The sequence below is a fragment of the Drosophila pseudoobscura genome, chromosome 2 (genome assembly GCF_009870125.1).
Source record: "Drosophila pseudoobscura strain MV-25-SWS-2005 chromosome 2, UCI_Dpse_MV25, whole genome shotgun sequence".
NCBI classification, from domain to species: Eukaryota; Metazoa; Arthropoda; class Insecta; order Diptera; family Drosophilidae; genus Drosophila; species Drosophila pseudoobscura.
This window is the reverse complement of record NC_046679.1, coordinates 30,725,359-30,750,440: the sequence shown is the minus strand read 5'-3', so window position 1 is coordinate 30,750,440 and position 25,082 is coordinate 30,725,359. Positions and strand designations below refer to the sequence as shown.

Below are 25,082 nucleotides of genomic sequence, written 5' to 3'. Positions count from 1 at the left end.
GCGGGGGGAAAACCTCTACGCATGCATAAATTAAATACAATTAGCATAAACAATTTTCAGCTTTTAGCAGCAGCAGCAGCAAGACGAAGACGAAGACGAAGCCCCGTAATCAAGTGTTGCATGCAACAGCAGTCGAGTGGGTAGAGGGGGGGCGGTAGACAACACATGCCACGCAGCCACAACAGAATCTGGTGGACCTCAGCATATAAGGCAGGGGACTTGGAGACTGGGAGACTGGAGACTGGAGCCTGGAGTAATTTCTGCATTTGTGGATAGATTACTTTTGGCCAAATTTGGACAAAGTGAGAGAAAGAGAGAAGTTGAAGCATTGGGAAATTATGGAAGGCATTCCTGGAGATTCTCCAGAGCTCCAAGACTGCACTAGGGATACCTCTCCCATGGCCATAAATAATCATGACAAATAAGCCTTTAATTTAAATAAATTCCCCAAAGGAGATTTATACGAAAATAAGGCTTCTTATGTTATACAGTTTAGGCCAGACTTAAGATCTGTTAATGGAAATATTATACTTTTTGGAGAATAAAGACCAATAATCCCGGAATAATCACGTAGAAAAATACTTTTAAAGGATTTCGATGACTGTAAAAGTTCTAATGGAAATAGTGACGTACCCTCTAAAGTAATCCCCTCTAACATACCCTCCAAATCCTATCCTACATGCCACAAAGTATCTTTCAGTCCCCGTTCTCTGATGAAATGTCATAATGCAACAGCTGCGACGAAAAGTGTACACTTTTCTGTTTCGATTCTGCTCTGCTGTTTATTCTGCTGCTTTTTGGAAAGCTCTCTTCTCTTCTCCAGATGTACAGAACAGCAACAGCAAGCACCCTCTCCAGTAATTGTGGAACCCAAAGTCCACGAAATTCACAGAACAGCAGCACATGGGGGGTATCATTCGTTGCTGGCTGGTGTCTGTTTACACAGAGTTTTACACACAGAATAACAGACAGAAAGACAGAAAGACAGAGAGAAAGACAGAACATATATCTGAAAAAGACTACATGTGTTGCCATAAGTATATGCACATGTAAAATGCCATACGATAGCCGATGCATGATGTTTTAAATGGCGTTTAGAGTACGTGAAGAGTACGAATATTTTCGGGTTAAAAAGGCCCCGCCAATCCAAATGAGTGAATAAATGAATATTCGAGCAAATGCAAGGGGAGAACATGGGCTGTGGGGCACTGGGGCGCGGCGGGGGGAGTGGCTATGGGTATGGGAAAGCAAGCGCTCGATTAAACGAAAATATTTATGAAATATGATGATGAGTATGATTATTTTTATTATTTGAAAGACGATCTTTGTGTGGGAATGGCATTATCAAGAGTTATATAAATAATAAACACAAAAATGCAAGGTCAAAACGGTTAACGGAGGGAATTCTGTAGAAGGAAAAGTCGTGTATTTATTGAGGGATTTATGGGGGACATATTTCTGGGAAGAATGTGGCCGTAAATGAGGGGATCTTTTACTCAAAATATGGCAGTTTTTGAGGGTTTTATGATTCGAGAATGTGCCCCTTAGAGAGGGATTCTTGGATGGGAAATATTCCCTGTAGAAGGTTCCTTTGAGACAGATATATCTTTCCTCTTTAGAGATCTTCCACACTACAGGTCACCCAGCTGTCAGCTGCTTTATATTTTCTGTAAGATAATTCCCTTAAATCTTTAATTACTCTATTCTTAAATGTTTTTTATTGGAAATCACAATATTTTCTGTACAACAATTAACATTTTTCGTTGGCCCCAATTTTCGACTTCAATTGAGAATTATAGAGAGATTGAAAAGTACTCTCTCTCTCTCTCTCTTTCTCTCTCTCTCTCTTGCTCTTATCGCTCGTCAGTCAACCCATTCAATTGGGTCAAAAAACAGACACTTTAGATCTCTGCTGGAGAGGGGGGGAAATGGGGGTTCCAGTTCAAAAATCCCCACAGACAAGCAATTCATTAAATAAATTTTGTTGCTGCTGTTGCTGCTGCGTTTTTTATTGGTCATTAATTTTTAGAGGCCTGTCAACACACACACATAGCTTCTCAACAATCCATAAAAAACAGCAATTAAATAGCAACAAGATCAATCCGTATCCGTATCCTCTATCACAGAATTATCATTCGTTTTCTTACGATAAATATGTGTCATACAAAATGATGTTCTATGTGGCATATGGGAATGTCTCTTGATGGATATTATTGGATGAGATTGTTTATTTAAAGGGTTGAAAGGTTAATGGGGTGGCTCTCAAGGAAGAAATGAGTGGAAGAATAGAAAAAAAGAAAAAATAGGAAAACATACTTTGAGCGTGTTGGAAATTAGAATTTCAGATACAACTGAAACAGATTTTCTCTGCAAAAAAAATTATAAGAAAAAAGAGAAAAAAACAGAAAAGCTTAGAAAATTAAATTATAAAAAAGGAAAAACTTAGAAAATGAAAATAAAAATGAAAGAAATTCATAAAATATTTATGGTTATTTTTGTGCGGCTTTGTCTTCGCTTTAAAGAAAGAGTTGTGACATCATCGATGGTTGCGGATGGTTGGAGTTCGCATTTGGGGGCACAGCGGGCTCCCCTTTGGAAAGCCAACCTTGAACTGGGGCAACAGATGGCGCCAACAACAGCATGTTCTGTACATTTGAGTCATATGCGTTCTAATTAAGCCGCTGGCAGTGATGACATTTTCGGGGGGAGAGAGGAGAGGGGAGACACAAACAGAAGCCGAAGCGTTGGCAGAGGCGGCAGCAGAGGCAGCGACTGCACTGCAGCAGAATGCACATACGAAAAAGAGATAACGAGAATCAGAATCAGACACGGGATAGCCGTGGCACCTCCGCGTCGACAATGAAATACCCTGCAGGAAGCAGAATGGATTAGGTAAGAGGAAGCAATCATCAGGCTTTTTCCAAGCCCTAATTACTCTTGCTTCATCCAGACTACTACTTTTTAAAGGTATTGTACAGAAGATCGATATTTTCTAGTCCTTAAATTAAGCAAAGACAATGCTCTCTGTTTCCATTTCCATGGCAGCCAACGTATGATCATAATTGGCAAACCCTTCATTACGGTAGACTAAATGCAAGTTACACTCTTCCACCAAAGAAAACTTAAACTTCCTTCTCTTTGAGCTACAAAACAACCCAGCAAACCGATCAAGCTCTCCGTAGGCCACAAAATTGAGCAGTGAGCAAAAATATGAGCAGAGGGAGAGCAGCAGAATCACCAGCAGGACAGCCGGACAGACAGAGACAGCGAGACAGCGAGACAATGTAAATCCAGTTGAGATAAAAAGTTAAGCAAAAAACACAGAAAAACAAAAACCAAGATGTGTATATTCCTCATATGGAAACAAGAGAAGAAAAGAGAGGAGAGGAGAGGAGAGGAGACAACCAAGGCGTTGGAGTAACAAGGCTACCAATGAATGACACTCGAAACGATGACAAAGATAAAGTGGAACTGAAAAGGGAAGGATGCTGGAGGGAGATCGAGAGGGAGTGCCAGAGCCGGTGGGAGACAATAAAGAGACAACCTTAACAAATAAACCGGAGGACAACGACTAAATCTCTTTCTACCCCTCACTCCACCAAAGAAAAATTCAATAAAATGCAAAGTAAATAATAATAAACGACCTTGTCCAGGGGGCAGAGGAGCAAAAGGAGGCAAACAACATACATATTTCCATCTCTCTGTTCCTTCTGGCCATATTTCTCTCACTCTCTCCCTCTCTCTCTCTTCTTTTTGACAGTCGTGGAGCGTGGGATACGAAAAGTGGGTGGAAGATGTGAAGGTGAGATGCAAATGAGATTTTCCTCCAAGTGTACCATGTGGAAGGTGGTTCAGGTTCAGCTCTTATCTGTGGATTCTTTGGCAGGCAATTAAGTGGAATCCTCCATCCACAATCGCTGCACAAATATTTGACAGTAAGAGAGATGGGTACAACGTGCGACTTATAAATGGAGCTCCTTTACAACAGGTGGCAGCAGGATGAATCAGGCAGAAGTATACCAAATATAATAAAGAAAACTTTAAAGTTAAAGTTCCCTTAGGTTTCCAAATGTTATATCACTGTCTTTTAAGTTTTCCCCCCCAATAAATATGTAAGATATCGTATTTCTGGTGTACATTTCTGAGGTTTTTGTCTTTTTTTTGTATAATCCCTGAGTTGGCAGAATTCTGCTTAACGCCGTTGTCATATTTGCAATTTTTTCCATGTTCCCAGCAAATGAGGGAAACCAAAATTAAGTATTGAATTTTTCACTTGAATTTGTTATTTTTTTGGTTCATTTGATTTAAGTTTTCATAAGAAAAAGAGATGTGCAAATTTCGTTCAGCAAAGCAAAAATATGGACCTATTAAAATGCGAATGGAAAGAAAATCAAGAAAAGCGAGTGCGCACAATTTTAAACGTGACTGTTACAAAGTATTTTGTTTCATTTATCACACAGATACACAACACAAGTACACAAGCACAGCCACAGAGGGGTACACCGCCATAAAGCCTTGTCGCCGACGTTGACGAAAAATTATTATAATAAATTCGACCTTATTACTCTTGTTACTTTCGTTTGTTTCTACCACAAAAAGAACACGCGAACACACGAGAACAGAAAAACATCTCTGAAAAACACCCAAAACGATTTATTTTCGCGCTTTTGTGTTTGCAATTTCTCCATATTTCATCCGCGAGCGGGCGGCGGGGGATTGCGTTTTGGTTTACACTTTTCGAGCCAGTTACCAAAGGATCGATCCTCGAGTGGTTTCTATTTACTGGCCGGTAGCCGGTAGAGGGAGGACGGCGATCTCCTACGCGACAGACAGCGGAAAAAAGCTCAACCTTGCGCGGCGACGTCTGGGCAAAAACAACACCGCACCGGCCGCATGCGTTATATGCTCCAACGTTGGGGTTGCTTTCCAGTGCAGCGGGAGCAGAGCCCCACTTTGCGCTCTCAAAACTCCACTCCACAGCGAAACGAAACTGGTCTCCGCTCGCACGCTCTTTTCTTTCTCTCTCTCTCTCTCGCTCCCCCTCGCTGTCTATGGAACGGAACCGAGCCGAATGCATGCATGAACTTGTTGCTTTTGGTACCATTAGAGGTGGGCATGATGATTTTGAGGGGAAGGAATGGCCTTTCTGAACAGGGAATGAATACATATATTTCTGATCAGTATATGCATATATTCTGTGTGTTTTCTATAAAGGCTTGACCCTCAATCACTAAGATATCTGAATGAAACGTTGAAGCGAAATCTTCCAATTAAATCAGACCCAATGTACCGATCTTCAAGGGTATCCCAAGCGTCGATCTCCAAAAGCTTTGCTTCTCTTTTTGTTTTGAGTTTTGTTTATGTTAGCCTCTAGAGCAACGCAACTGTTTATGCTTGCTCTCACTCCCTCGCTCTCTGTAGCTTACGCTCTCGCCACTTCCGCCACCACTTACTCTCTCCCGCTTCGATGCGTGTTCACTCTCTTTGCTCATTAAGTGGTTGTCTGTTCTGTTGAGTGGCTTCTCATTCACTCTCTCTCGAACCAATTGAGTGCGCCGCTTTTGAGTGTTTCAATCGTTTTGCCCCAAAACGAAGGCTTATTTATTGCCCGATTTTTAGGCGTTTATTTCGATTCCATTTATAAATGCTTTTCGTGTGTGTCTCCCCTCCTCTCTCTTCCCGCATTTTTTGTTTCGTTTTTGTTTGTTTTTACTGGTTTTTATGTGTTTTTTATTTGATAATTTACACGCATTTTTTGCGCTCCTCTTTAATGAATGATTTTTGTGAGTCAGAGAATATCAGATCAGGGGCACAAAAAAGGGGTTTGGGTAGAAGATTTATGAGTGCTATCATATGTACTATATCAATGAATAAATCCGCTCATTCCTAAATCCAACCAAAAAGCGGAAAAACACACAAAGAAATGTGCTTCCTTGTGGCTTGCATTTTTTCACCCAAAAAAAACTTCAGAAAAAGAAAAATGCAAAACTGGCAAAAATAATTTTCCCATTTTTGGCCGGCACCCGCCGCCGCCGCGCCTCACACGTGACAAAGTGTGAAAAATGCCTCCGAAACGAGTGGATCATAGGCGGGCAAACACACACAGTTTTGTTTTATTTTTTTTCTATTTTTTTTCGTGTGTCTTAAGCCTACACTTGCCACAAGAGGCAGGCAGGCAGGCAGGCAGTCAAGCGGTGGCCAAGGATGTGGCAAAGCAAAATTTATTAACACCCAACGCGACACTCCACCTCCAGCAATAGTTTCTGTGTCTGTCTCTAGCCGGAAAAAAACGAAGGAAAATCTATTTTCGGTCGCATAATTTTCCTTTCCAGTCTGCCACCACCTTGTAGGGCAGCATCCCCCCTATTTTCCCCTCGTCTGCATATTTATCTTCGGAAAAAAAAGGCGATTTGTCGTCTGCCAGGAAAATGGTATCTGGGAAAATTGTCTTTTGGGTCTTTTGCCTTTGCATTTCGGATTTCCTGAATTTTCGTAAATTGAAATTGAATTCTCCTTTGGACTCTGGTCTCTGGCTTCCATTTCTAATTGTTTTTCTCTTGTCTTCCGATATCTGTACCCCCCCTGCCCGCCCTCCCACACTTTGTCTTTATTTTGGTTTGGATTTTCGTTTGGGTTTTTCATGTGTTGTCTCTGGCAGTTATTAATTATGATAAATTTGAATGGTTTTCAAATTCTGGATAAAGAAAACCAATTGAGAAATGAAACAAATAAAGAATATTTGAAATATAAGAAGAGACCCTCCTTAAGGATATCCATTAGTAAGAGAAGAGACCCTCAGAAGCACTCCAACAAAGAGGGCAGAATAAAAAAAAATATTTTTCATTAAAAATCATGAAAAAACGTGCCTGTTGTTGAAGGGAAATCAAATGCAGTTTTCAGGAAAATTACATAAAAAATACTTTGAACTTAAAAAAAATGTATTAAAATACCAAAAAAATTATAAAGAACTTTCAAACAATAGCTGAATGATATTTTTCTTTAAACATAAAGTATTTTTTGCATAAAATAACAATATCCGATTATTCTCTGTCAAATATTTTTTAAATATCTTTTTTAGGCAAATAAAATTGTATGGAAAACTTGTTTTTCACCAAAAAATATCTTTGGTATATTATTTGTTTTCAATTATGGTTTTAACTCGATTTTAAGCGATGCAAATTTAATTAATTACTCGACCAAAAATATGAAAATATATATTTGTGATATTTTATGATAGAACTCCCCAATATGTCTGTTTGTCTCTTACTCATTTTCCCCCAAATTTTCTTCCCACAGTTTCGCTGTACATATATTCTCTCTCCCTTACTCTGTCTCTGTCTCTCATTCAATTGAATGTTAAGCAAAGCCAATTAGAGAAATATTCCATGGCAAAATTGTTGCCCTAGGCGGAAATTTAGCAACTGTTTGTGTTTGCCCCACGCTGTGGCACATAGCCATCCACCCAGCCATGCCCCATGCAGCACCACAAAATGGCAAATATTTATGAAACAAAAATCCTGCAATGCACACCGCCGCTCCACACCCTAAAGGGTCAAGAGGGTGAAATTGGAAAAAGTTGACTACCGCAGGACAAAAAAAAAAAACCAAAAAAGGAGGAGAAGGAGCACAGAAATATTGACAGGGAAAATAAATTGGCCAACCAGCCACACGTTTCATATAGAAACACATCTGTATCTGTGTATCTGTGTGTGTGCGTGTGCGTGTGCCACTGTATCTGTGTGGCAATATAAAACAGAACACGTTTGACAATTATACATTGGTTACATTTCGTGGCATATTTGCAAAGACACACAAAACAACAACAAAAACAATGGAGAAAAAACCCAGGAGAGTGGAAAAAGAGAACAGCCTGAAAAAGCGGTAAAAGAACAACAAGGAAAAGCGGTAAAAGGCAACACACATAAACGTGAAAATGGCACAAACAAAAAAAAAACGTCATAGAACAACAACAGGGGAGGGACTGCCAGGGAGTGCAATATGCGGTTATAACATTGATTGTGGGCGTGGCAGATGGGAGGGACAGAGTGGTGGCATATCCAAAGAATTTTAGCGTGACAATCAATTGATTTCCCCAGCGATTGACGACAGATGAGAGATGATAGAGGGTACTAGGATATGCTCCTGCCCTTCTGGGATTCATCTTTTGTTCTACTTTTTTGTCAGCAAATGCTTAAGGATTTAATGACAAAGGCGCCATGTGGCATACCACTTAAAGAAAGATATGTAAAAACCATTTTTTGTGGTAAAAACATTTCATTTATGGGAAGTAATTGCTGTATTTACTGCTTAAGTCGTATATTTGTCTTTTGTTTTCTTTTTTTTTACCATCTAATATGTCAAATGTGCATTTATTTAGAGCCCGAATACTCTTAAATATATTTTTTTATGTTTATGTTTCTATAAAAACAAAAATTTGAATCTTGAATTTAGAGACAGACCATCTATGAGTATATTGAGATACAAAATAATTAAGCAAATAATAATGTTGATTTTCTATAAATTAAAGCCAAATATACTACTTAAAACGAGGAGGAACGTTGTGAGTTGCTGCGGACACCGCAACTCTACGGTTATACCCGATACTAAGTCAGTATGGCTCTCCTCCGGCAGACGCCGCTAATATTAAACGACACGACAAAGAGTGCGTGCGAGAGAGACAGAAAATCAGTCTGAGCGTGACGTCGGGCGCTGCGTAGCCAATGCAAATTGATTTGTTCCTTTTGGCTATAAAAATTATCTGATCTAATCCAGATTCAGCAATCTGATAGATATGGTTGTTATCTATGATTCTGCGTTTTTAGTTTTCTCAAATCTGCAATATTGTGGATGCAACAGATTTTCGTCCTTTGTGGGGGCGGAAGGGGGTGGGGCGAAATTTTGAGATATACGTTTTATAGTGAGATCTAACAGGAGTGCGGATACTAAATTTGGTTACTCTAGCTTTAATAGTCTCTGAGATTTGTGAATATCCCCAGATTTGCATCCTTTGCGGGGGCGGAAGGGGGTGTGGCGAAATTTTGAAACAAACTCGTCTCGGTCCGATATATTAGGAGTGTGGATACCAAATTTGGTTTCTCTAGCTTTTATAGTCTCTGAGATCTAGGCGCTAATGTTTTACTCTAAGCAAAGCCGCCTATGCTACGTGTGTGTTAGAGTGAGACAGGGCGAGAAAAAATGAAATTGTTTTCTTGATGCTGGCTATAATAATAATACGATCCAGTTCAGATTCTGCAGTCTATAAGATATGGTCATTCTCTACGATTCTGCGTTTTTGGTTTTCTCGTATCGTCGAAATTGTGGATGCCACAGATTTTCGCCCTTTGTGGGGGCGGAAGTGGGCGGGGAAAAGTTTTGAAATATTTTTGGAGCAGTGACATATCACAGAAGTCTGGATCCAAAACATCGTTGCTCTAGCTCTTATAGTCTTTGAGCATTAGGCGCTGAAGGGGACGGACAGACGGACAGACGGACGGACGGACAGACGGACAGACAGACATGGCTCAATCGACTCGGCTATTGATGCTGATCAAGAATATATATACTTTATGGGGTCGGAAACGATTCCTTCTGGACGTTACACACATCCACTTTTACCACAAATCTAATATACCCCAATACTCATTTTGAGTATCGGGTATAAAAATATGAATATATTTTCAACGAATTATTTTTAAAATAAAAGTAATATTTTCTATTGGTATTTCGTACTTTTTCAGCATTGCCTTTCAGTCTTTCTTCAAATTAAGTAATTCCTGCATTTTTGGAAAATTCTATCTGGCATTTGCCAGAAAAGATGTATTCTAAAAGATAGAATACATATGTATAGGGATTTGCTTTGCCAAAATGTCAGTAAATGACTTTTTTACCATTGATTTATTTATTTTTATATTCATTTCGGGAGCCTACATATCTTTGTCATCTTTGTTCCACTACTTTTTCATTGTTTTAATGTTCTTAACAGAGAATCTATCTAACTATCTACCTATCTATTCATTTATCCATCTATCCATCTATGTATCTATATATTATTCATATTTTAGCAAGGTTTCTATTCAATATATCCCCTAGAAATTAAATTCATTCAAATTAGTAGCAATTCCGCCCCTCGATCAGCCCCAACAATTGTATCTTATCCCTCAAATGCATTTATCTGTATCTTTTTTCAATAAAAAAAACCCGAGCATACTTTTAGGCAGCCCGTTGCTCTCTTTTGTGGTTTAAGTCTTGGCTAGACATTAAATATTTATCGTTTTATTAACTTTTTGGCATAGCAGGACGAAATCCTTGCAGCAATCTCTGTTGCTAAATCACACAAAAATTTCCATAGATAATAATTTCTCGAGTGTCGAGAGAGTGAGAGAGCAACTTTTTGGGGAAAAGTGTGGCTCGTAAATCACAGGACACACACAGGACACACACTGCGTATGAGTGATTTATTAAACTATTTTGCAGGACAGAAAATTCTAAATTGATTTCATGAGGTATAAGAGAGAGAGTCCTACGTCCTGCCAGCAAACCAACAACGAAAAAAAAAGAAGAAAACAAAAACTGCAACTCGAAAAAAAGAGAGAAACTTGAAACTTTCACATGTGACATTATTTTCCAAAGGCCAACGACTCGTTGCCACAGCCAGCAGCAGCAGCTGTGTACCATGTGCCCCCCACCAATCCCCCACAGCCACATAAGGGGTTAAGTGTGGAGAGTCCAGTGTCCTGTGCGTTCAGGGCTCCAATATCGACCACATGTGGTTAAATTATGGGCAATGCTATGACCCTCTCTTTGCCACATTTTTCGAGCAGTTTTCTAGCAGAAACGGAAATCAATGAAACATATTTCAAAGCGTTAAGCAATTGCTTTTTAGCGTCCCATTCAACATGCCACTTCCATTCGAGCATTCGACCATTCGACCATTCGACCATTCTCCCATTTGGAATGCCACAAAAGGGATACGGTACAGCCCTCTCCCATTCATTCATTCATTCATTGCTGTCCCTTCTGCCCCTTAATGTTGTCGGTCGAGAGTTAACTCCATAAAATTCAGAGTCTCCATTGGCATTATTTGCCAAATGAGCCAGAAAGTAGTTTTGTGGCTCCGGACATGTCTCTCTCTTGCCCTCTCTCTTGCCCCCTCTCTCTCTCTCTGTGTCTCTTTGTCTGCCCCCAAAAACCCTTTTCATTAGCATTTGACAGTGGCAACAGCATTCCAAAAGACTGAAGGTCTTCGGTGGTTGATTGTGCATTTGCAAAGGAATTTTCAGCGTGACATTGATGTTGATGTGTGCCACCCCCCATGCCCCATCATTTGCAAATGCACTTGCATCCTTCTGCCACTCGAAGAGCGATGCGTGGTATGGCATAATGAAGGCGGGGGGTGCCTGGAGCTGGAAATGCAGTTTGATTGAAGAACCGCCCCCCCCCGTTCCAACCGTTTCATCCCGCACTTGTGGACTTGTCTATTGGCAAGAACCAATCAAACTTCATTAAGGGGTACAATGTTTGATTGTGAATGGGGGAAATGGCACTTTGAGGGGGAACGAGAGCGAGAGCTACGGATCAGAGATGGAGCTCAGAGATGGTTGAAGGATATCTCCGAGAGACAGAGATATCTAGAGGTTATCCAGTGAAATATCAGAGGAAGACAAAGGCTACCTCTGTCTAAATGTTATCCTGCGATGTTTCGGTGTTTGGTGATATATCAGACAGGGAGATCTAGAGGTTATCTTATGGTATTTCAGGGGAAGTAAAAGGTTATCTCATAACAAGCCGAAGATGTGTTCTTTCAGAGACAGAGACATATATATTTAATGAACTAACAGGGAGCAATTGACAGAGCTATAGAGAAAATATCAGGCTTTGCAGTGAAAGGTTAAGTGTGAGTTGAGATATCTTAGAGATAGATGGAGTTTATTCTTTGAATTTTTAGGGGAACCGAAACATTGTTGTACGAGTCTTCATTGACGTCTCAAGAAGGAATGCTAGAGGATGTCTTTTATGTTCTGAGAGAAAGATATCCCATGATTTACGAAGTCTCAGAAATTATTCTGAATTTTTCTATGATATTTGAATCTAGAGAATGTTCTATTCAAAACATCTCTAAGAGACAAATGGAGATTATTCTTTGAATTTTTAGGGAAACTTCAAGGTTGTTCTGTTGTGTTTCCACAGGGAATGCTAGAGGTTGTCTTTTATGTTGTCAGAGAAGGACAGATGCTGTTCTATGATATTCCATGCTTTCCCGAATTCTCTTAGAGAATTTGAGGATTTCCTAGGGAATTTCGAATGAAATCTAGAGATTATTCTATTCAAAATATATCTAAGAGAGTGCTGAAGATTGTATTGTACAAATATCGTAAGGATAGAACACTTTCTACTATGAAATCTCACGGAAAACTAAAAGGGTTACACAGAAAAGGGTACATCGCATCCGCTGAATATTTAAGACACAAATAAAGGATGCGGCTATCTGCTCAAATTTCATCCAAAAGGTAAACCATCCATCGCATACCCCTTACAGACACACCTTCCCCCCCACAGTACCCTGTCCTGCCTTTCTGTCTGTCTGTCTGGCTGGCTGCATCTGTTTTAATTTCATTAACATTATCCACCGTGTCAGCAGCAATCTCTGCCAACACCAATTTTTCGCCTCCTGTCAGCGGTTTTTGCCGTAAACGCACCGACCCACAGCCACACATCCACACATCCACCCCCCCTCCACCACCCACCCACAAAAGAGGTGAAAATTGTGCAATGTGCAGGCGGACAAAAAAAGAGGAGGAAAACTTCGTTCCCTCTGTCTGGGCTATGCAAATGAAATTTTCCGTGCAAAACTTTTTATTCAATTAATAGAAAATTTTTCAGTGTGTGGTCAATTAACCAGGCTGGGCGGATGGGTGGTTGGGTTGGGTTGGCCATCCTTTGGCTCTGTGGCGAAACTTCAGCCTCAGCTATTTGGCGACTTCATTTAAAGCGATGCCCCAGTCCTAGCCCCAGTCCAGGCCCCAGTCCCAGTCCCAGCGCCAGTCCCAGCCTCAGCCCCATCCCCTACAGAGCTCTCATAAAACGCTCTGGCAAAAAAAAGTTTTCTATTGTACCCTCGTTGTCGTCCTTTGAATCCTTGTAATTGTTTTAAGTTGCATTTATTTAAAGTTTTTTTTTTGTTGTTAATAGCAAACTTTTCGCCTTTTGTTTCCCTGTTTTTCCTGTGCTTTTCCGCGCATTGTTAATTTTGTTAAAGTTTTTTCCTATCAGGTTTTTTGTATATATATTTTTCGGATAAATAGTTGACGAAACTTTTCACCAGCCCGAAAAAATAGAGCTTTTCCTGCAACGTTTTTCCATCATTCCCCGTGCACTAATTGTTTAAAAATGTTAAGTACTTTGTGGAGTATTTTTTAAGCTCGCCTCGAATGGAATTTTCCAGGGGCGTCGGGAAATCATGGCCGGCAAAATGGTTATTAAAATTCGGTTAAAACTATTTCGAGGAGAATGGTTTTTCCCTGAATGAAAATTCATGTTTTTTAATCTTTCAAATTCATTGAATTTTCGCTTTTGAAATTGAAGTGATTTTTCGCAGGAACTAGTGGGGCCTCTATGTACATTTATTGGATCTAAAAAATTGCCAGAATTGGGTCAACATTTTTTCTTTGATTAGAATCTGGGCCCGGTTCTGGCTCTGGCTCTGGCTTTTGGCTGCTGCAGCTGTAAAAATGTTTACCACAAAAATTGTTAGCCAATAAAAGTCTCGAATTGCTCCCCAAAGTGAGATTTATATTGTAAATAAATTTTATTATCAAAAAAAACTAAGATAAAATGTGTGCAATTTTTGGAATAAATATTGGGGCATGCCGCTCGAAGAATAAGTAAATATTCAATACCATATGTGGCCCTTTTCCACAGAAAAATGTGGTTTAATTCTCTCTAAATTTCTCTTAGCCTGTCTAATAGCCGTAGAGTCGATTTTAGAGCCATGTTTAATGTACATTTCTCTCAGAGAAAGATCACTGTGCATTGCTATTACACTTTCCAAAGGTCCAAGGGGTCTATCGAAAGGTCTACCTTTTCCCTAGAGGAAGATCTCTGTCTGAAAGGTCTCGCCAAGAGTCTACTTTCTTCTCAGAGGGATATCTCTGTCTGAAAGGTCTTTTCAAAGGTCTTCATGTATTTTCTAAGCCTCCAATTTGATTCCCAAGCCTTCGTCTTGAAAGTTTCTTTACTTTTATAGACTTTTCTTTAACTAAAAAGCAAGAAAACCCTTGAAACCGATCACTTCCTAATGCCTTAGGAGCGCTTCTGAGGGATTTATAGCTGTAATATCTGTTTTAAATCAAGAAATCTTTAAAAAAAATGGTCGAAAGATACCCAAAGATGTTTCTAGAAAAAGCTTAAAAGGTTTACTAGAGATTATCTGAATAAAAATATACATTTTAAAGGAATATTTCGGTGCCCTATCTTTGAAAAATGGGTTTAAAAAATTCTACAAAATACCAATACATTTTCCATGATATTTTTATACATTTTATAGAATTCCTATATATATTATATACATAATTATATTTTCTTTAATTTCTCAAAATGTTTATCTTCTCTTAGAAAGGGTATTCCTCTTCCTGCCTAAAATTCCCGCCTTCCTTTTCCAGCCTTTCCCTTCTGCAAGCGACTGTTGACTGGAGGCCCTGGGATTTCTTGGATTTCTCTGGATTTTTATGACTATTGCCTTTGGGATTTTGTTGGTGTTTTTGCTTCTGTTTTGTGCAAAGGAACAAAGGTTCCCCTTTGGAATATTGTTTTTCCGTTTGTACGCCATTGATTTTCGCTTCGACACTCGGCCAAAGGAGTACAAGGACGATAGAAGTATCCCCAACAATATGTGCACTTTATGCGCTTTGATATTTTATACATTTGTATGCGGAACCAGCTCCAGCCCCAACCCCAGCCCCAGCCGCCATTCTCCTCCTTCAACGAGCTTTTCCTTTTGTTTTTCCTGGTGGAAAACCAAAACCCCATTGGATGTGGCTGGGGCTGTGTGTATCCATTGTTTGCACCAGACTGTGTGACATTTTTATGCGATCAAACATTGTTGCATCAAATTTACGGTGCGTATGAGTAACGACAGCAACAGCAGCAGCAGCAGCAGCCAGAGACCAGAGAGACCAGAGTCCTGCCTGCCACATGCCCCTGAACCACACCATTTCGAAGCCACTCTCGTGTGTTGTCGTTCTGTGGTGGAATATATTATTTTGTTGTTCTGTAGAGCGTTACAACCGAATGACAGACGTCATAAAAAACACACTTGCATTTATTAGCCACAAAAAAAAAAAAGGAAAAGGAAAAGAAAAAGAAAGAAGAGGTAGTTTTTTGTGGGTGGGAAAAACCAAACAGCAGATGCCCTTAAAAGGGGCTCAAAAAAATACACTTTGGAAAGGGTATACCTTTGAGACTTTTTCTGTGCGAAAAATGTAATTGAATCACTGCTTTAAGCCCCGGAAAGTGACACAAAAAAAGCCAAAAAAAAAAAAAAATGTGACACTAGAAGCACGAATTTTCCGCACAAATGAAGCTCCCATTTCTGTGCATTCAAATTATGAAAATGTCAGAGGAGGAGGAAAAGTTTTCGCCTTCTCTTCGACTTACCGTCATGTACTCATCCAGACGATGCTTCCAATTGTCAGATCTATCGATTAGATTGTTCCACTGCTCGGAAAGTTTGCCCACCTCACGGCGGATGCTGCGTGTTAGCTCACGGCTCTGCTCCTCGGCGGACATGTAACGCGAATCGGAATCATGATTTGCTGCAAAATAGAAGGAAAATATGTATATTTCATGAAAATCCACACACAGACCCAAAAAAGACAAAGAATGAGACTATAATTGCTGCTGCTCTTGGGGCACGTTCCAGAGAGGTGGAGTCCCATGAATTATAGATAATATTATGACTCCTTAAGTCCTTGAAGGAACTTTTGATTATGCTGATTGTCTGCGATTAAATTTGCAATAAAATAAGTCAGGGAAATGGACAGGTAAAGGAGCTCTCTAACGCTCCCTCAAGTGTTGCCAGACAAGAGGAAAACTTAATTGGTTTCCACTTTGCTCTCAAAGGAAAAGGGGGAGTGGCGGGGCGGGGGTTGAGGGGTGAGGGCCTTCTGGGAAATTAAAGCCAAATAAATATCCATGACTTTAAGCCATCGATTAGCTGTCGATTGTAGATGGGAAAACCGCAGAGATATTTCCGGGCAACACGCAAAAGAAAATCGAAAAGGAAAAGTGTCAAGAAATTTGAAAGACGCGGGAAATGCAATAGGAGATTCAGTGACTCCACAACTGACAGAAAGGACAGAAGGGACACACAGACAGACGGACGTGGCAGAGTGGCAGACAGAGTGGCAGCTGCTCGCAGGAGAGAGACACTGACACACAAAAGTACAGCAACAGCAGCAGCAGCAGCGGATGGAAACTTGGCTAAATCCGAATTTAATTTAATGCACGGACGGAGACGCTGAACAACTTTTATGGCCAAAAGGACAGAGAGAGAGACAGAAGAGACAGAGGATGAGAACTGAGGACCCTGCCCATGGACAGCTGGTAATGTGATGCTAAGCAAATATCGAGAGTTGAATACTTTTTGAATTTCCTTCTTCTTCTCTCGAAGACGAGATACTTCCTGGCATGTCCTTCTTTCTCTCTTTCTCTCTGTCTCTGGCTCTCCATCCACTTTTCCTCTTGTAATATTCAAATTCAATTTAAAGATTGAGTTTATCGCTTTGGATGTTTTGCTGCTTTTTGCTCGCTTCACTTGATTCAAAATGGGAACAAAAATATATATAGAGGAAAACTTTGTGCGCTTTTCAGTTGGATTCTTATGGCTGTATACCACAAGATATATCGATATAAATATGATAGAGATGATTGTATGGATAGTCACTAATGTCTCATATCGAGTGAACAGGGGGTTGGCGAGTGCGCTGGGGTCCTGTCCTCTAGTATTGCATTAAATTTTCATTATTTTACTTGGCATTTCGACAAATGTAAATATCCTTTTTTCATATGTAAAAAATATTTTAAAGAAACCCAAGCAGAAAACATGCTATCGATAATTATCGATACATTTTGATAAATTATCGCTAAGAATGGTCTACATAATATTCAATAAGATATGGGATTTGGGAAAAATCTTTAAGGCAAAGCCTTGAATATTCAACAAAAATGAAGAAAATGTATCGATTTTAATATCCATAACGGCTAAAATATTAATAAATTCATTAAACAATCGATTGTAATATCGTTTTTTAAAGAGACCCAAGCAGAAACTATGCTATTGATTATCGATAAATTATCGGAATTGTATATATAAGACAACGCCTTGAATGTTTAACAAAAGTAAAGAAAATTTATCGATTCTATTATCGATAACGGCTAAAATATTGATAAATTCATTCAGCATTTTTAAAGAAACCCAAGCAGAAACCATGCTATTTATTATCGATAAATTTGTTAAATTATCGAAAAGTATTGAATACTCAACAAATGTGAAGCAAATCGATAGATTTTATTATCGATAACTGCTAAAATATTGATAGATTCCTTAAATTGTCATCTTAGATCACTTAAGAATCCCTAAATGCAGGCTTAAAATCTCCTAGAAAGCCATTAAACGTTTAAACAATAGTTTAAAGCTAATGTCAAAGCCCTAAAGCAGTTCAAATTCAATTTCTATAATCATTACAATTAATTTAGACCGGTTTTAAGCGCACACAAAGACAGAGAAAGGGAGATATACAGCGACGTCTGGTGACCCACAAAATAAACATCAGAATGGGTGAAAATCAAAGGCCAAAAAGGGAGACACACACACACACACACACTCTCTCTCTCTCTCTCTCTCTCTCTGATGACTGGCACTAATAGCGTACTAATCGCACTAATTGCTCTGGTCGCAATTATCGTTGACGCCTCTCCTCCTTCTCCGCCGCCTCCACGCAAAAAAAAACAAAAATCGAAAAACAAATCCCCAACAGTCCTGCTCTACCAAAGTCCCTTAACCGAGCTTAAACCCACACAGCCATTTGCTAAATTGTTAACTACAGTCTAAAAAAAGGGAGAGAGCGAGAGAGAGAGAGACTAAAACCAGAGATAGAGAGGGACGTGTGTGTGTGTGTGTGTGTGGTGCGGTGCTGTGGTGTGGTGGCAGAATCAATTGCCAATTCTCGGGGTACTCGCCCAACAGTTGTCTACTTTTAGGCGCTCACGTAGCAAAGTGTACTCCTCCGCCACTCGATGTGTGTGTGTGTGCGGTTTTTGAGCTTTGCTCTAAGCTTTTGTAAAATAGTTAAAGCAAATTCTTCTTACATGTTAGTTTTCATTGACTCCCTCCCACTCTCTCCGAGGGAGATTTCAATCAATTGCGAAAGGAAAACCCCCAAGCCCCAAGGGCATGTGGTGGCTAGGATGATTGAAACCTCAGGGATTAGGAATTACAAATCAGTTAAAAGCAGTACATTTTGATAGATTCCAAAGTCAGTGGAAGAAAGATACAAATTATATAAATTTACATCCTTAAACTGAGCAATTTTAAAGTTCATTTTGCATTAAAATTTACTCCTCGAAACCCCTCTTCTGTGCTCTACTTTTTCATCCATCTATTATTGCCCCTTGCACTTTTTTACAGCCCATCAAAATGAGTTCTTCCACTGACTTTTACACAATTTCAGCCCTGAGATTCAGGGAACGTTTTTAGTGGCAGTTTAGTGTGGGTTTTTCTCTTCTTTAGAGGGGTAGAATCGTAAAAACTTACCCTCCGTGTCGCTGGTGTCCGAGACGGCGGCCTCATTGGCAATGTACTGACGGCCGCTCGTTAAATTGCTCTCAACAATTGGTCGCTTATCCTCCAATTGGCGGCGAAAGGCTTTATGATCGTCCTGCAACACACGAATACAAATACAAAATAAATATATATATATATCATAGGAAAATAGTGGTCAAGCCCCATAAACTATCAAAAGGAATGGCCCTGGCCAGAGGCAGGCCTTGCCGCTGGGCAATAAATTCGCTCGTGTTTAATGCATTTAGGTTTTTTCGGGGCTAGAAAATGTGCAACAATATAAAAGGAAGAACTCTCTGTATACAGGACTGGCGTTCATTCATTCGTTGGTCCTTTCGTCCTGGCAAATAAAAATCTTCAAGCCGAAATGTAAATGTTCGGCAGACCGTAACTTAGTGGCAGGCAATAGATTTTCCACAGTTCCACTACCACCAACTGCTTTCCCCCACACTCCTTCGGCTGGGAATTTCCACACTTCTTCTTCTTCTGGGAGGCGGGGGGGATTTCCCTTCGGAAAGGCTTACCCCACAGGCTCTTTCTCCCGCTCCTGGGGTGAAAGTTGGCTCATTTTTCTCTCTTTCTCTCTATATCGCCGCTTGCCAGCTAATGGGAGGGCAAGTGAAATTCAAGTGCCTCATGCTGTGTTAGACAGTGTGTGTTTTCCACGCCCACCCACACCCCCCTCTGTGTGGAAAGTGGCCTTCTTGAGTATTTTTTTCCCTCCAGCAGCAGCTCCATGCTGGCGAGGGGGAGGGAGGGAGACCCTTAAGTGATTTCTCCACACATGTGGTAGGAAGCCTCTTTCTCGTACCTCGTATGTTCATGTTTTTGACATAACAAGCATCATTTAACAATTATTTAAGAATTCCAAACAAACTCCAGGAGCCAGGATCCAGGATGTAGGACGCGTGTGGGCGAAGCCTGAATACGCAATTTGGTCAAGCAAAACTACTTATATTCCAGGCTCCAGGTTGTCCAGGCTCCAGGTTCCAGGCTCTGGCTATTAAATACACTGACGTGGGTATTAGCCAGCCCCCAAAACCAATCGCAAAATTTATGACTGCTGCCATTTGAAAGTGAATGAAAATGAATACAGCATCGTTCGAGAGTTCTTTAAGGCGTCTGAAATACTGTATCTAAAGATTTTCTTTAACTTAAGTTTTAGCAAAGGCAATATAAATACTAAGATGAGTAACGCGCATACATTTCAATGGTCATATGCAGCGAGGTGTTTTGAACGCACGGCTCTAAAAATATAATGATCTTGCATATGGGAGTACCTACAGAACCTACAAGTACGTATGTGAGCAGATGGAACAAAAAGTAGCTGAAGAACACAGTTTCTAATAAGCCTGGAGCCAGCTCAAGAGCCAGGCAGAAAAAATCGAGTCCTTGTCTTTGATTTGGTGCTTTAGAACTTTTAAGAAGAACAATGGTATAAAGAAAAGAAAAGAAAATAAAAACGATCCTCATGTATGGCTCTTTGAGCACCTGGCTTTCAAAGACTATTATTGATACTCCTCTAGGTATTAGGTGCAATAATTAAGTCAAAATTATAGAAAATACATTAAAGGTATAGAAAAGCATACTAGAAAAGGTTATAAATCTAGATATGACCTTTCACCTGAGAGCCTTTTCAAGCCCTTCTACCGAGCCGTTCTTTACTGGACAATCCATTCAATTTTCTACTTCAAAACTATAGCATTTTATAGGAATTTGATTGCTCTAACGAGATGACAAATACCACACTTATTTGCTAGGAAATCTAGTGCAAAGGAAAGCCTGTAAGCTTCTACTAAAATGTAACACAAATAAGCTCAAATTTGCATTCAAAGCCAATACCTTTCCTTCCCTAAGCCTGCACTCCTGCTTTTCATTTATGAAATCTTAGCCTCCAATAAACCAATAATAATCAAGCAACTACCAACTGAAATAACTTTCAAATCAAATTCCCAACACAAACAAAAGCCCTTTAGCCCAATGATAATGATTATTTCGATTGTTTTAAGCTCATTTACAAATCAACATTTGATGGGTAGACATTGATTCCAAAGCTCAGTGTCCTGAAGCCCATTATCCATAGAAATATATTCCTGAAATCTGGCAGGATACACTCTACAAAAGTTACTTTAGGCCTCATTAAACTTGTTTTGGCAGCTGTAAAAAGCGGGTCAAGAGTCCAAGCCATGATGTCCTTCCACACAATTAGTTGGCCAAGCAAACCAAACAAATTGAGGTGCAGAAAAGAGTCCACTCCACAAACAAAAAAAAGGTTAAAAATTGGGTCGTTGACAAAAAATATATATATACATTTAAGGGAAATGGAGACACACCCCCTTGGGGAAAATAAAGGAAATGAAAGGAAAGAGAAAGAGGTAAAACCCCTTGACCATCCCTGTGTGATTTGCTTACCAACTGTTTCTGGAGACTGGCGGCATCACCGCGAACAGGACCCAGGCCCAGGGTGCTCAATTCGGTGTCCTTGCGGATGACCCATTCGGTGAGTTCTCTGAGGGATAAAAGCAGGGCGTTCCAGTGCTCCGAATTGGATTCCAGGCGATTTCTGTGTAAAGTAAAAGGAAAACAACATTTAGAGGAGGAGCAGAGGAGCAGGAGGCCAGACGGCAGGCATTATAATAATATTAAATTTAATTTGCACTTCTCGAGAGCATCCTCCCATCTTCATGGCATTCCCATCTGTTGGCCTGATTGCAGCAGGCAGCCACAAAATGTCAGCGACAATTTGTCTATTTCCTTCGGGCTTCCCTTCGGGTTTCCCCCATTCTCCCGCACAATTTCCTTTTGCCTAAGTGGTGGTCCATTAAAGTGGGGTTCCTGTTCCTGTTTTGGCATTTGTCCTCCAGGCACAGGACACGGAACACGGAACACAGGACACAGGACACCCAAACAGTGGCTCTCCGGTTCTCCTACTCTGGTAAATTTCAGCTGTCGCTGTAATTGTGAAATGCCATGACATTTTATTCACATTTTTATTTGGCCAAGAGGAGAGGAGGCAACGCCGTCCTGATGTCCCGTGTCCTGTGCCATATTTCTGCTGTTGCTGGAGGAATGGAAAAATAACACAGGAAAAAATCTGAAAAATCTCCATCTCCTTCGGGCAGAGGGGCCCATCATTTCCCCATCTTTTCATATCTTTTTCACTCTACGATTTCCTTTCTCCGTATCTCCCGCCATCTCCTTTTTCCACTGGCCTTTTGTCTGGTTTATCTTTGGCGAAAATTCCTTTTCTGCTCATTTTCATTTTCATTCTTTTATTGTATTTCTGTAGCTGGTTTTTCTCTGCTTATAATTAAGGCTTGGGCTTTCTCGCTTTCCCGCTTTCCCTTTCAGGGAAGGGGAAATAACTTGAGACTGGCACGAAAATTTTTGCAGCTTTTCTTCTCGTTTCTGTTCTGCTAACAATTACAGATCCCACAAATTTGTTGTTGGAAAACCCCGAAATTGATAAGGGTTTAAGTAAATACAAGAGAAATACGACGGATCATAGCCTGCAGTTTTTTCCACCTTTAAGTCCCGCTCTTAAGGTATGATTGATCCATTCCCTTTCATATCCATCATTTAAGTGGATTTTTGAGAGAAGAAAAAACCCTATCGCATGCGCTGGCGGTGGTTCATCAATCTTCCACTCACCCCACAACAAACAGCACCCAAGTCCCAAACAGTTTCGGAACACCTGTAGAGAGATCCATGGACAAAAACTTTCCCACACACACGCACACAGGAACAAAAAGTTCAAAGAGGCCAAAAGTTTGCACATAAAATGAACCAGAAAGCAGGAACCCAAAAAGCCAAAAAGTGCCGCGGCTAATACAAACAAAACCCAGCGATAGAACACAATGGCCCCTCAAAACCAAATAGAAAGCGAGTCCGAAGAGGGGAAACTTTTCAAGTGCTGTCCAAAATATTTCATAGGAATTTATAAGCCAACAAATCCTTAACGCAAACAACAAGTCCCTCCCCCTCCTCAGACGGAGGACCAACAAAGGAAGTGGCTCAAGTTTTTGGCCAGCGGAAATATGCCAAGACATCAGAACAATGGTGGCTGAGGAGGCGGAGGCATTCCCCTGTTTGCTGAGGAAGTGGGCTATGGGGGGGATAGAGCGAAGTGCGCCCTCTCTTGAGGTGTCATTCGTCAACTTGTCTGTGGCGTCTAATTGAAAAACGTTTGAGCGATAAAGGAGGGAAAAGAAACGACTAGAAAATACTCACTATGAAGGAAGCTGACGGGCCTTCAAGTGGCACTAGGGGCGAGGGGCGCTGCTGCATGACACGGAATATTTCTAACTAAAAGAGTTGTAATTTGCATGGAAATTTTGTAGAGAAACAAACCACAAATCTGTAAAGATGCATCATTAAGATCCTTTACCAAAAGGTAGCCGCTTCATAAAAGCTTTTTTGCTGTTCAAAATGAGATTTTCCGATGATATTCCTAATGGAAGAGGTCTGAGAAAATAGATCTTTCGATGATCTACCTATCAAAAGAGTTCTTTCCATCGTTAATCTAAGTAAATACATTACAATGGGACCTAAAAACACTCATATTTATAAGAAAAAGATGATCTCTAGCTAAATTCTTGATAAATTCATTTTGTGGAAGATCCAGGGACTTTTTCCCTATAGCTGGCTATAAAACTAAATCGATTCTAATGATTTTGATTATAATAATAGATAATAAATATTTAAACGTATAAATTAAATATTATGGAAATATTTGGAAAATTGTAACATTTAAAAATCACAGCAAAATTTATATTTTCCTGGACACTTAATAAATGTCTATAAAAAATGTTGATGCCTCTATCATTAATAGTCTTCACAACTTAAAAGTTTAGTGCTTTGCCCTCGCTCCTCCTGCCCTGCCACATACGCCCCTTCATAGCTTTCATTACCCTCTGATTACAGCGTGTATAAAAATAATCGTTGCCTACTTTTGAAGCGCCGGCTCGCTGGCTCGCTCGCTGGCCTGCCTGCCCTCTGGTCTGTGGCCATCACGTATACGCCTTGTTGCCTCGCCCATTGGATAATTGCCATTTATATTCATTATGCGAGCACGGCCACAGTGGCCGGCCTGTTCCTCATTCAGCGCATTTCTGCGTGTCACCATCATCATTATTCATTTTGGTCCCAGGATCCCAGCTCCCTCCCGGGCCACGTACTGTAAACATGGCATCTGACTTTCATCATCAGCCTTGGCGGCACGGCATCAATATCAACAAGCGTTCCCAATATTTGTGGACTTTGTGGGGGGCCGCGGAACGATTTTATTTATGAAATGTGGAAATTACAAACAGGTCAAATGGAGAGGGCCACTGTTTGCACTCGATTTCATCGAATGACACAGTGGCAGCGGACCATGGTCCATGGTCCATGGTCGATGTCCTCCGCGTCCTCCCATTTTCCATCACTTTTCACGCATTTCGTTTTTAATATTGATTTTCCACTGCTGCTCGCTTGACTGCCGCTCCTTCCACCCCACTCAAGGCATAAGGAACAAGGAATAAAAAGGGGTTTTAAGTATGGTTAAAATTGTATCTTTTTCTTTCTTTTCTCGGGAGCTTAATTAATGTTCGTTCCCTTTTTGGTGATTAAGATTTTTCCGTCTGCATAATCATTCATTTAACGCACTATTTGGTCCTTAAAGGAACAACTTATTGGCCCAACAATTAACGCGTTCAAGCACTACGCGAAAGCTACTTAAATTCTATTCAACCGCAGGAAGCGTCGTGGCACCGCCGCTGCCACTCCACAGCCAGACGAGAAGGCTTTTACAGGATTGGCAGGCGGAAAAATAAGGAAACAAACAACAACAAAAACAAGTGAAAAAGCACTTACCTGATTGCAATACTTTTCGATTTTAAATTATTCCAACGCTGATTCATTTCATCGAGGCGACGCTGCAGCATAACCGCATCCTCTTGCGAGGTGAGCGAACCCAAAAGTTTCCGCCCAGTGCCATCGAGACGATCGTACACCACGCGATGGGTTTCAATTTCCGATTGTAGGTCCTGCAAAAAAGCACGAGAGGAAAATTGGAGCATGAGAAAAACAGTTTTATGGCTCGCGAGTGGGCAAAAACGGGCAAATGTTCATAAAAATTCAGTTTATTCATAACTCGGGGCAAAATAGGAAGCAGGAAGCACTGTGCAAATTTGGGGCATTTCAAGTGCTTTACTGGCTGGGAATTTCCACCCGGAAAACACTCTGTGCATTGTTCTTGTCAGGGGAT

The 25,082-nt window shown here is 40.4% G+C and overlaps 1 protein-coding gene across 24 annotated transcripts in view; it reads right to left on the bottom strand.

The window, feature by feature from the left end:
* Positions 1–25,082, bottom strand: part of Dys (Dystrophin) — a 177,817-nt gene that overhangs the window by 29,822 nt on the left and 122,913 nt on the right. For 15 of the 24 annotated variants that reach the window (XM_015182891.2, XM_015182899.2, XM_002138046.4 and 12 more), the window contains 5 exons: positions 24,689–24,861; positions 21,248–21,398; positions 18,809–18,932; positions 15,652–15,809; positions 2,317–2,367 (listed from right to left, as the gene is read on the bottom strand). In XM_015182891.2, the coding sequence (XP_015038377.2) occupies positions 2,317–2,367; positions 15,652–15,809; positions 18,809–18,932; positions 21,248–21,398; positions 24,689–24,861 (657 nt within the window). Of the gene's footprint in view, positions 1–2,316; positions 2,368–4,557; positions 4,891–15,651; positions 15,810–18,808; positions 18,933–21,247; positions 21,399–24,688; positions 24,862–25,082 lie in introns of those variants that run through there. The other 9 variants (XM_033381406.1, XM_015182892.2, XM_015182898.2 and 6 more) reach the window with 2 other exon arrangements.